This window comes from Manis pentadactyla, chromosome 1 (assembly GCF_030020395.1).
Source record: "Manis pentadactyla isolate mManPen7 chromosome 1, mManPen7.hap1, whole genome shotgun sequence".
NCBI classification, from domain to species: Eukaryota; Metazoa; Chordata; class Mammalia; order Pholidota; family Manidae; genus Manis; species Manis pentadactyla.
The window spans coordinates 124,495,909-124,509,199 of NC_080019.1; the positions used below are offsets into that span (position 1 = coordinate 124,495,909).

The 13,291-nt window shown below is 38.3% G+C and overlaps 1 protein-coding gene across 13 annotated transcripts in view; it reads left to right on the forward strand.

Annotated features, from left to right (window-relative positions):
* The window catches only part of DLG1 (discs large MAGUK scaffold protein 1), a 322,859-nt gene that overhangs the window by 183,085 nt on the left and 126,483 nt on the right, over nt 1–13,291 (forward strand). For all 13 annotated transcript variants that reach the window (XM_036875079.2, XM_036875080.2, XM_036875085.2 and 10 more), the window contains one exon: nt 10,119–10,172. In XM_036875079.2, the coding sequence (XP_036730974.1) occupies nt 10,119–10,172 (54 nt within the window). The remainder of the gene's footprint in view (nt 1–10,118; nt 10,173–13,291) is intronic.

Here is a 13,291-nt window from a genome sequence, read left to right on the forward strand (position 1 = left end):
TATTAATGAAATAGAATGGTAAAAGTTGGATGAGCAAAATTCTGTTCCTCAAGTTTTGTTATTGATAACTAGGGTCAAATTCTTTATGGGTTTTTTAGTTCCTTTTTCTGGAATATACCTGCCCCTCTTCTACCCTTCCCCACCCTATTTCTAAGTGAATTGTAGGACTACATTACTGTACAGGTTGAAACATGCACAGTGGCATATATTGTTAGTAAATAATAATAGATTAGCAACAGGTCTCTATGGCTTACAACATATTTTCCTTTATATTATTTCACTGGTTCCTAACATAGTCCCTTGGGTAAAACATATGTTGCCCTCTCATTATAGTTGGTGAAAATGAGTTTCAGTAATGAAGTTGTGATTTACCTATGTAGTCACAGTCACTGAATCGTAGCGTGCGTTAGACCCAGAACCAAGTCTTTTGATAAGTGTTACCTTGAAACAAGGTACAGGAAAGAGTTTTTCATTTGAAATAACTTTCAGGTAGATTCTTCTTTTCTTGTATGATTTCCTCCTAAGTGAAGCTGAGAATTCCATATTACTTACCCACTGTCCTGGTTACAGATCCCAAGGTCTTAAACTACCCGTATTTGCATCTTCTGTTTTTTTGGGTTTTTTTGGAGTGCTCTTCACCTCAGCTGTCTGAAAGTACCACACTTTCTGCAGTCAAATTTTTCTGCATCTCTTCCTTCAGATGTAACTTGTCCTTTAAGCTAGCTTTGCTTCAGAGTGTCATGTCTTTCTGAATTGTAAATCATCTCCTCCCAAGCCCATTCAAATTGTGCAACCCTTTCACTTCCATCCTCACCTCCTCCAATTTGGAGAGCTATGGAGTACTGCTTCATCAGATACCATTTCTGCATTCTGTAATACAAGAATTTAGAAAATCTCAAGTTAGTACGGGCATAATTTATTCCAAGGTAAATGTTTTAATTCTTTACCTCCTAACACAGTCTTAAATATCTTTATTATTACTTTAGGTGGATAAATTTGAGGCAGTCAGAATATGCCTCTTGAGCTATATTTAATAGGCTCTTATTTTAGACTGTCCTTTGTGATTGGTCTTTTTTCAGTCTTGCTAGATTTCCTTTCAAATTGCTAGATTTTCTTAATCTGACATTACTTTTTATTGAAATTCTTGCTTAATCATCACTGTGAACATTCTTCTTTTTTAATTTCAAGTCTTTTTTCCCCCAGGGCTTCCCTTCAGTTTTGATCATTCATTCATGTTAATTCTAAGATACATGTACAAATGAACTTGTACATATATTACTGAATCATGTTTTTCAAGTGAAAATGACAACTTCTTTATACTAATCTGTATTATTACTCTAAACTGAACTTTAAAATTGAAATCAATTTTATGCCATTAGTGCTAATATTTTAATAGCAACTCTAACTTACAGTATTTCACAACTGCCTTGGTTGTTAACATCTTACAAACTGAGTACTTGATGCAGTGTAATTTTTTTGTTTTACCTTTTATTACGAAAAATTTCAAAAATACTCAAATATAGAGGGAGTAGTACAGTTCACCCTTGAACAATATGGGAGATAGGGCATGACCCCTGAGCAGTTGAAAATCTGCCTGTAATTTTTTTTTTTTGTATCATTAATCTACAAATACATGAAGAACATTATGTTTACTACGCTCCCCCCTTCACCAAGTCCCCCCCATATACCCCTTCACAGTCACAGTTCATCAGCCTAGTAAGATGCTGTCAAATCACTACTTGTCTTCTCTGTGTTGTAGAGCCCGCCCCATACCCCCTCCACATTATACATGCTAATTGTAATGCCCTGTTTCTTTTTCCCGCCCTTATCCCTCCCTTCCCACCCATCCTCCCCAGTCCCTTTCCCTTTGGTAACTGTTAGTCCATTCGTGGGTTCTGTGATTCTGCTGCTGTTTTGTTCCTTCAGTTTTTCTTTGTTCTTATACTCCACATACGAGTGAAATCATTTCGTACTTGTCTTTCTCTGCCTGGCTTATTTCACTGAGCATAATACCATCTAGGTCCATCCATGTTGTTGCAAATGGTAGCATTTATTTTCTTCTTATGGCTGAATAATATTCCATTGTGTATATGTACCACTTCTTCTTTATCCATTCATCTACTGATGGACATTTAGGTTGCTTCCATTTCTTGGCTATTGTAAATGGTGCTGCGATAAACATTGGGGTGCATCTGTCTTTTTCAAACTGGGCTGCTGCATTCTTAGGGTAAATTCCTAGAAGTGGAATTCCTGGGTCAAATGGTATTTCTATTTTGAGCATTTTGAGGAACCTCCATACTGCTTTCCACAGTGGTTGAACTAATTTACATTCCCACCAGCAGTGTAGGAGGGTTCCCCTTTCTCCACAGCCTCTCCAACATTTGTTGTTGTTTGTCTTTTCGATGGTGGCGATCCTTACTGGTGTGAGGTGATATCTCATTGTGGTTTTAATTTGCATTTCTCTGATGACAAGTGATGTGGAGCATATTTTCATGTGTGTGTTGGCCATCTGAATTTCTTCTTTAGAGAACTGTCTATTCAGCTCCTCTGACCATTTTTTAATTGGAATATTTGTTTTTCGATTGTTGAGGTGTGTGAGCTCTTTATATATTTTGGATGTCAACCCTTTATTGGATCTGTCATTTATGAATATATTCTCCCATACTGTAGGATACCTTTTTGTTCTATTGACAGTGTCCTTTGCTGCACAGAAGCTTTTCAGCTAGATAGAGTCCCACTTGTTCATTTTTGCTTTTGATTCCTTTGCCCAGGAAGATATGTTCATGAAGAAGTCACTCATGTTTATGTCCATGAGATTTTTGCCTGTGTTTTTTTCTAAGAGTTTTATGGTTTCATGACTTACATTCAGGTCTTTGATCCATTTTGAATTTACTTTTGTGTATGGGGTTAGACAATGATCCAGTTTCATTCTCTTACATGTAGCTGTCCAGTTTTGCCAGCACCATCTGTTGAAGAGACTGTCATTTCCCCATTGTATCTCCATGGCTCCTTTATCAAATATTAATTGACCATATGGTTGGGTTTATATCAGGGCTCTCTAGTCTGTTCCATTGGTCTGTGGGTCTCTTCTTCTGCCAGTCCCAAATTGTCTTGATTACTGTGGCTTTGTAGTAGAGCTTGAGGTTGGGGAGTGAGATCCCCACCACTTTATTCTTTCTTCTCAGGATTGCTTTGGCTATTTGGGGTCTTTGGTGGTTCCATATGAATTTTTGAACTATTTGTTCCAGTTCATTGAAGAATGTTTCTGGTAATTTGATAGGGATTGCATCAAATCTGTATAGTGCTTTAGGCAGGATGGCCATTTTGACAATGTTAATTCTTCCTAGCCAGGGGCATGGGATGAGTTACCATTTGTTAGTGTCCTCTTTAATTTCTCTTAAGAGTGTATTGTAGTTTTCAGGGTTTAGGTCTTTCACTTCCTTGGTTAGGTTTATTCCTAGTTATTTTATTCTTTTTGATGCAACTGTGAATGGAATAGTTTTCCTGATTTCTCTTTCTATTAGTTCATTGTTAGTGTATAGGAAAGCCACAGATTTCTGTGTGTTAATTTTGTATCCTGCAACTTTGCTGAATTCCAATATTAGTTCTAGTAGTTTTGGAGTGGAGTCTTAGGGTTTTTTATGTACAATATCATGTCATCTGCAAATAGTGACAGTTTAACTTCTTCTTTACCAATCTGGATTCCTTGTATTTCTTTGTGTTGTCTAATTGCCGTGGCTAGTACTTCGAGTACTATGTTGAATAACAGTGGGGAGACTGGGCATCCCTGTCTTGTTCCCAATCTTAGGTGAAAAGCTTTCATCTTCTCACTGTTAAGTATGATTTGGCTGTGCGTTTGTCATATGTGGCCTTTATTATGTTGAGGTACTTGCCCTCTATACCCATTTTGTTGAAAGTTTTGATCATGAATGGATGTTGAATTTTGTTGAATGCTTTTTCAGCATCTATGAAGATGATCATGTGGTTTTTGTCCTTCTTTTTGTTGATGTGGTAGATGATGTCGATGGATTTTCGAATGTTGTACCATCCTTGCATCCCTGGGATGAATCCCACTTGGTCATGGTGTATGATCCTTTTGATGTATTTTTGAATTGGGTTTGCTAATATTTTGTTGAGTATTTTTGCGTCTACATTCATCAGGGATATTGGTCTGTAGTTTTCTTTTTTGGTGGGGTCTTTGCCTGGTTTTGCTATTAGGGTGATGTTGGCTTCATAGAATGAGTTTGGGAGTATTCCCTCCTCTTCTATTTTTGGAAAGCTTTAAGGAGAATGGTTATTATGTCTTCCCTGTATGTCTGATAAAATTCCAAGGTAAATCCATCTGGCCCGGGGGTTTTGTTCTTGGGTAGTTTTTTTATTACTGCTTCAATTTCGTTGCTGGTAATTGGTCTGTTTACATTTTCTGTTTCTTTCTGGGTCAGTCTTGGAAGGTTGTATTTTTCTAGGAAGTTGTCCATTTCTCCTAGGTTTTCCAGCTTGTTAGCATATAGGTTTTCATAGTATTCTCTAATAATTCTTTATATTTCTGTGGGGTCCATCGTGATTTTTCCTTTCTCGTTTCTGATTCTGTTGATGCTTGACTCTCTTTTTCTCTTAATAATTCTGGCTAAAGGCTTATCTATTTTGTTTATTTTCTCGAAGAACCAGCTCTTGGTTTCATTGATTTTTTTCTATTGCTTTATTGTCAATTTTATTTATTTCTTCTCTGATCTTTATTATGTCCCTCCTTCTGCTGACCTTAGGCATCATTTGTTCTTCCATTTCCAATTTCAATAATTGTGACATTAGACTATTCATTTGGGATTGTTCTTCCTTCTTTAAATATGCCTGGATCGCTATATACTTTCCTCTTAAGACTGCTTTTGCTGCGTCCCACAGAAGTTGGGGCTTTGTGTTGTTGTCATTTGTTTCCATATATTGCTGGATCTCCATTTTAATTTGGTCGTTGATGCATTGATTATTTAGGAGCATGTTCTTCAGCCTCCATGCATTTGTGAGCCTTTTTGCTTTCTTTATGCTATTTATTTCTAGTTTTATACCTTTGTGATTGGAAAAGTTGGTTGGTAGGATTTCAGTCTTTTGGAATTTACTGAGGCTCTTTTTGTGGCCTAGTATGTGGTCTATTCTGGAGAATGTTCCATGTGCACTTGAGAAGAATGTATATCCTGTTGCTTTTGGATGTAGAGTTCTGTAGATGTCTATTAGGTCCATCTGTTCTTGTGTGTTGTTCAGTGCCTCTGTCCTTACTTATTTTCTGTCTGGTGGATCTGTCCTTTGGATCGAGTGGTATGTTAAAGTCTCCCAAAATGATTGCATTGCATTCATTTTCCTCCTTTAATTCTGTTAGTATTTGTTTCATGTATGTTGGTGCCTCCTGTATTGGGTGCATATATATTTACAATGGTTATCTCCTCTTGTTGGACTGAGCCTTTTATCATTATGTAATGTCCTTCTTTATCTCTTGTTACTTTCTTTGTTTTGAAGCCTATTTTGTCTGCTACTAGTATTGCAACACCTTTTATCTCCCTGTTGTTTGCATGAAATATCTTTTTCCATCCCTTGACTTTTAATCTGTGCATGTCTTTGCGTTTGAGGTGAGTGTCTTGTAAGCAGCATATAGATGGGTCTTGCTTTTTTATCCATTCTATTACTCTGTGTCTTTTGATTGTTGCATTCAGTACATTTACATTTAGGGTGACTATTGAAAGATATGTACTTATTGCCATTGCAGGCTTTAGATTCGTGGTTAGCAAAGGTTCAAGGTTAGCTTCGTTAGTACCTTACTGTCTAACTTAACTCGCTTATTGAGCTATTATAAACACAGTCTGATGATTATTTCTCTCCCTTCTTATTCCTCCTCCTCCATTCTTCATATGTTGGGTGTTTTGTTCTGTGCTCTTTTTAGGAGTGCTCCCATCTAGAGCAGTCCCTCCAAGATACTCTGTAAAGGTGGTTTGTGGGAGGCAAATTCCCTCAACTTTTGCTTGTCTGGGAATTGTTTAATCCCTCCTTCATATTTAAATGATAATCGTGCTGGATACAGTATCCTTGGTTCAAGGTCCTCTGTTTCATTGCATTAAATATATCATGCCATTCTCTTCTGGCCTGTAAGGTTTCTGTTGAGAAGTCTGATGATAGCCTGATGGGTTTTCCTTTGTAGGTGACCTTTTTTCTCTCGCTGGCTGCCTTTAATACTCTGTCCTTGTCCTTGATCTTTGCCATTTTAATTATTATGTGTCTTGGTGTTGTCCTCTTTGGGTCCCTTCTGTTGGGAGTTCTGTGTGCTTCCGTTGTCTGAGCAACTATTTCCTCCCGTAGTTTGGGGAAGTTTTCAGCAATTATTTCTTCAAAGACACTTTCTATCCCTTTTTCTGTCTTCTTCTTCTGGTACCCCTGTAATACGGATATTGTTCCTTTTGGATTGGTCACACAGTTCTCTTAATATTGTTTTATTCCTGGAGATCCTTTTATCTCTCTCTGCATCAGCTTCTGTGCATTCCTGTTCTCATTTCTATTCCATCAATTGCCTCTTGCATCTTATTCATTCTGCTTGTAAATCCTTCCAGAGATTGTTTCATTTCTGTAATCTCCCTCTGGACGTCATCCCTTAGCTCTTGTATATTTCTCTGCAGCTCTGTCAGCATGTTTATGATTTTTATTTTGAATTCTTTTACAGGGATACTGGTTAGGTCTGCCTCTGCAGATCCTCTCTCAGGGGTTGTCTGGACTATTTTGGAGTGGACTAAATTTTTCTGCGTTTTCATGGTGATAGTGGTGGCTGTAGGCAGGTTGCGAGTGTGTCCTCTGGGAGAAGCAAGTCCTTTCCTGCTTGCTGGATGTCTTGCCCTTCTCCACTGCCTGTGTCGGTTACCCGCACTCCTGGAGCAGCCACTTGGTTAATCCTCTAAGCTGCTGTGGTCAGGGTCTCCGTCAGAGCAGCGCAGAGCCCTGCGAGGAGTGGCAGGCACGCCAAGTACACACCTCCACGATAGCAGCGCCCCTGCTGGGCAGCTGTGTGCCAACAGCAGCCTTTGGGTCTGGCCCAGGCCGCTGTGTGTCGGACTGGGATTCTGGTCGGCTGCTGGGAGCGCGGCTGCTCCCTCTGGCAATGCTGCAGGTGTGCGCGGGCTTCTCCCATGCCCCTCTGGCGCCACCACCACTGGCACATGCGGGCTGCTCCCATGCCCCTCTGGTGCCGCCACCGCTGGCACACATGGGCCGCTCCTGAGCCACTTGGTCGCCGCAGCTGTGGGCTCGCGTGGATCTCTCCCAGGCCATTCTGGCACCGCTGCCGACGGCCCGTGCAGGCCAATCCTGGGCTGCTTGTTCGCCACAGTGATGGGCTTGCACGGGCCGCTACCGGTCCTCTCTGGCACCCTGCCCCTGGCACTCCCTGCCACTCTCCCACTACTGGGCCAGTGTGTCGGGGTCCACGCCAGTTGGGGGAACAACTGGCAGGCTGCTTAGTGCCGTGAGGGTCTTCAGAGCTGCGCTGCCACCCAGGGGGTTCAGGCGCCTAAAGTTCCCTAGGATTCCCAGCTCCTGGCTAAGTGTGCAGGGATGACTTCGTCCAGCTATGGGGTCCCTGTCTCTTTAAGACTTGCAAAAAGCACTTGCTTTTCTTTTGTCTCAGGGGTGCCGGTTACAGGGACCTGCCTGCAGGTTTTGCTTTTCCATTTCTCTAATATCCAGCACCCCATGCACCTTGTGTCTGCGTTAACAGGTGCGGATTTCTAGAGCTGGTTGTTTAGCAGTCCTGGGCTTTTACTCCCTCCCTGTTCCAACTCCTTTCTTCCCGCTAGGTCCTGGAGTGGTGGGGCGTTCAGGTCCTGCCTGGCCGCTGCTTGTGTCTTACCCCCTTCATGTGATATTGAGTTCTCGCAGATGTAGATGTTTCCTGGCTTTTGTACTGTATCCACTGGTGTCTCTTTTAGGAATAGTCGTATTTATTGTATTTTCATAAATATATATGTTTTTGGGAGGAGATTTCCACTGAACTACTCACACCACCATCTTGGCTCTGCCCCTGCCTGTAATTTTTTACTCCAAAACTTAACCGCTAATAGTCTGCTGTTGACTAGAAACCTTACCAATAATGTAAACAGTTGATTAACATGTATTTTTTTATGTTATTTGTATCATATACTCTACCCTTAAAATAAAACACCTAGAGAAATAATGGTTTTTCAAATTGCAAATCTCCAAAAGTTTTCCAGTAATACTTACTGAAAAAAATCCTCATTTAAGAGGACATGTGTAATCCAAACCCCTGTTGTTCAAGGCTCACTTATACAAGTGAACTCCCATGTATACTCATCACCCAACTGCAGCAGTCATCAACTCATGTGCATTCTTATATGATCCACAGCTCCTCCCACCCATAATTTCTCATTGTCATTTACTTTTAAGTAAATTTAACAATATCATTTTGTTTGTATATATTTCAGTATCAAATAGAGTTTTTATAAGATGAATCGAAAGATAATTTCTGTGCAATGATGATGAGTTGGTGCTCGTGAGTACTAGCATTGTTTTAATTTTGTGTAAGTTAGATTTTGATAGAGACCAACATTTTCCACTGTATGTTTGGTAATAAATGGGCAAAGGGACCCAAATGGCTTTCTTGCAACTTCTTTTATAACTCCAGATAGCCTTGTTCTTTCTTGCACCTCCTCTGTAATTGCTTAAGCAAAATAAGATAAAGATTTACCATTAATTTTTTTAGTGAAGTGAAATATTACCAATTTGAGGAATCTCAGTAGGTCATTGGGAAATATATAACCTCAGAGGTCTATAAGTTGACTAGCTTTGCCTAATAGCAGTCTTACAAATAATATTTTTATTTGTTAGGTTTGATTTTCACTGGACTGTTAAAGATAGGCTATTATGTTTATATTTAAAAGTAGGGCCTCACATGAAGTAAATTTCATGCTTGGGTATAATAAAGGGTTACCTTCTCATTTTTAACCTGTGGCTTCATGTAGCCCAAATGCATACTGTAAAATTATTTAACCATGTAACTGTGTTGTCCTTAAGCATTTTATCATGATCATCCAGATCTAGTACTACATTGACTATAATGTAAAACATCTGAACTCTGAATATTTCTTTTAGAAAAACCCAGACACTTGAAAGAAAATAGTTATTTTTGTGCATGTTTCTTTTATACAGCTTTTATGTGTAATTCTTTAGTTAATTGGAGTAGACCTATTAATATTTATAAACATCTCTTAAAAATGGTTTTAAAAGATAGTCATTTTTTGATTATATGAAAATGTCATTTGATTTGCTACTTTTATACTTTTAACTATGTAAAAGAAATTAATTTTGAGGGGATCACATTATTTTTCTGGTGTGTTTCTGATATGTTCTGATAGACTTTTCATTTGGTATTAATTGCATTTTATTCTTTAAATTTTGTCTCACCTACCTAATAATCACTTTCCAATCAGAAAACCAAGCTTTTTTCAATCCAAACTTAGACATATGCTATTCTACTTGTCTTTTGTTTTTGTTTTTATGAGTTGTTATTCTGTGAGTAGTGTAGAATAACAGGTGGAAAGCAATAATAATAATGGAAAGCAGCTGAAAATAATAGGCTTTTGCATTAAGTATGTGTATCCAGTTTTTAAAAGTTTGCAATTGATTTCTTTATGTAGCAGACTTTTTTTTTTCATGGTCAAACACAATTCAGTATGGGGGAGAATCTCTTTTCTTGGTGATAAAATTATTGGAATCTTCACTGGATCTTTGAAATAGAAAAATTAATGATTTCTGAACAATTCAGGAAGAGTTTATTATATACTAAAGAATATCTGGATTTTTTTTAGAAGGCTGGTGAATGTAACAGATCTTAAGAAAAGTATGTTTATTTTAGCAGAAATAATAATTTCTCAAAAGCAAATTAACTGCTTATATCTAATTCTTTCCATTTCATGCTAGAAACTAGATACATTGGTTAACATGAAAAGCTCATACAAAACTATATATAATTTAAGAAATAGCAAATCTTTTATATGCTTCTAACATTTGTGAACATAATCGATAATGTGTTGGTTTTCCTGTTAAGCTTACATATTTATAATTCTTTCTTTAAGGCAAATCCTCCTCCAGTACTGGTCAACACAGATAGCTTGGAAACACCGAATTATGTAAGTTCCATGTCCTCTCCACATTTTTAATTCTGGTTTTCCTGTTCAGTTTTGAAACAGATACAGATATCATAGCATTATTTTCTCTAACACATTTTACTTACGAAGTTCAGCCACTGAGCTGTAATTGTTGAAGTAAATGAAGCGAGTCTGTCCTCTTTTGATTGTTATTCTGCATACTTGCAAAGCAGAGGTGTTGAAATGGAAATTTAATATTTTATTTTTCTTTACTTTTTTAATTGTAGTTCATATACAGTCTTATACTGGTTAGGATTTTAATTTTAAATTAAGATGATTAACTTTCATTAAGGCTGTCTCTAACCAATGGTCACTTAGATAACACCATGTATTCAGACTCACTAATTAGAAGTCTAATTGAGTAACTAATTTTTAGTAACCAGATTTATGTGTGCATTCATATATTAAAATAATTCATTATAACTTTGTAACTTTAAATTGATTAGTGCTTCTATTTAAATCTAGTTAAAAAGCCATCTTTCCCTTCAAGATATTTACCCAGAACAACAGAATCTGATCCAACATTTTATACCCAAAAGGGAAAGTCTTTGGAGTTTTAAGTAGAAGTAGCAGTACCCGTGTTTTTTGTTTTTTGTTTTTAACCAAATGGTGCATAATTTCATAGACTGTAAAAATCCTTTCTTCCCATTTTTGAACTGTAGTTGATTTCAGTCTGTACTTCAGAACATTATATTTGGCTTTATATTCTGTGTTTACATGTATATGGGTGTATCAAATATGTGGGAATTTTGGAAAACTCCAAATTAATAATACTTAATGCAAACCAAAAATGCTCTTCTATACTTCCTTTCAAATTCTTTTCAGTTAGTGTTAACATTTCACACTGATGTAGAATACTTAATCAAGCAGAATTTGTGCTTTGTAGTACATTTTTCTTCACATTTCTTTCTCCTTTTCTTGTTCTATTTGTTGACTTTGTTCTTGCTTAAAGTTAAGTCAGTGATTAAAAATTTTAATTTTAAAGTCCTTTCAACTAAAAGGTTAATATATAAAAACTAGCAGTGGGTATGTTCTGAGAGGTTTTTCATTTGGTATTAATTGCATTTTATTCTTTAAATTTTGTCTCACCTACCTAATAATCACTTTCCAACCAGAAAACCAAAAGAAAATGATGGTATCAACAAAGAAAATAAATACACATGCCTTCTAGGGGGAATGCAAACTTAAGAGTAAAAGTTATGTAATTTTAAGTTTATATGACATATTATTCAAAAAATATTTTTCCTGCTTAGCAAAGTATGCTAACGGTCCCCAAAACTGCTTAACTACAAACACGGGAAGTTTGCTAGAAGAACTCACAAAACTCAGCATATTGTTGTGCTCATGGCTAAGATTACAGCCACCTGGTAAGCAAGGATCTGCAGTCAGATTATAAGATAAGTCAGATTAAAGTGTAAGGATATCTAAACATGGGTTCGAACCCATGTTTAGATATCCTCACACTTTCTTCCTTTCATGAGGGGTCACACAAAGCACTCTTTTCCATTAGAAAATGAAGCTATATATATATATATATATATATATATATATATATATATGCAGTGTTTCTGCTTGGAGAAGCCCATTATGGACCCAGTGCAGTGCTTTATTAAAGCTTGGTCACTAAACTGTGGTCACATAGGCACCCTTTGATATGTCCAGCATATACCAAATTTCTAGATTCCTAGAAGGAAAGTAGGTGTTCACCTTAAAATTCATTGTCTCTACAAAGTCTACACACAGTAAAAGACCCTTTCAGTTAGGGAATGGTACAAACATTACCAAAATCAATTTCCCAAATCTCTGCTAAGACGCTTCTAGAGATAGCGGCCTGATGTGTTAACCCTTTTCTGTACATAACAAAAATAAGATAAATTCCAGTTCCTCAAGCAAGATTTGTTAGAGTGTGAACATTATCATATTTAAAGAACTCTGTGGATTAAAGATGGTGGCTTGAGAGGTGAAACAGAGGTTTCCTCCTCAAACCTCATATAGTACAAAAATATAATTAATACAGCTAATCCTGAAAGAGCAACAGGAAAGAGGGCTGCACCAGACTGCATATACCTAGAGAAAAGAATAAACCTCACAGAACAGGGTAACATACCAAAGCCATGACCAGGTGGGACACAAGCCATTCCCCAACCCCAGCTCACTGGCAGAAGGAAGAGAAATGGAGCGGGGAGGGAGTGGAGGCCTGGGACTGCTGAACACCTAACTCTGGAGATCTGCTCTGGGAGCACAAACCTACATTTCATGGTGCTCTTGTGATTAGGGGGATTGGAAAGCTAAGAGAAGCAGAATACCTGGAGAGACTGAGATTCCAGCAGCTTGTGGAAAGCAGTGATCCATATTCGGCTGCTCTGGGACAAAAGAAAGGCAGGCAGTCTGAGACACTTCCTAACAGCAAGAGGGCTGCAAAAGGGGTAAGGATTGTACAGAGCTTACTGCTCAGGGAAAAGGACAGGTAGACAAAATTGTCCTCTGCCCAGCAGCTTGGGAACTTTCACAATCTTCAGGTAGTCCAGCCCCATGGCTGGCTATGCAGCTCCAAGGACCCCCTCCGTGATACGCAACCTACTGCGCCTTTCTCCCGGCCAACCCCAACTAGCTAGCAAACCGGCAAACCCTATTAGGCCAGCCAGAGGGAAGCCCTGCCCAAAGCAGCTACAAACACAAAGCATAGAGGCTTGTACCTGTGTGCTCAGCCCACTGGTTCTGGCAGTGGAGACAGGTATAGTAACCGGGAAGCAGGGAACAGCTCTTTCCTCCCTCCAGGGAACAGCTCTTTCCTCCCTCCAGGGACCAACACCGCTCCACTGCGAGCCCTGACATTGCTCCAGGGACTGAGCAGCTCCAGAGAATAGAGCTGGGCACTAGAGGGCGCCACATACAAATATGAAAGTCAAGGGAATCTGGTTCAAAGCAAAATTATGAATACACCAGAAAAAGATTCAAATGAACTCAACATCATGAATCTTGCTGAAAGAGACTTCAAAAAAAAAAATCATTAACATGCTCTTGGAAGTACAGAAAAATATTCAAGAACTCAGGAATGAATTCCAGTCAGAGATCCAATCATTACAGAATACAGTAGCAGA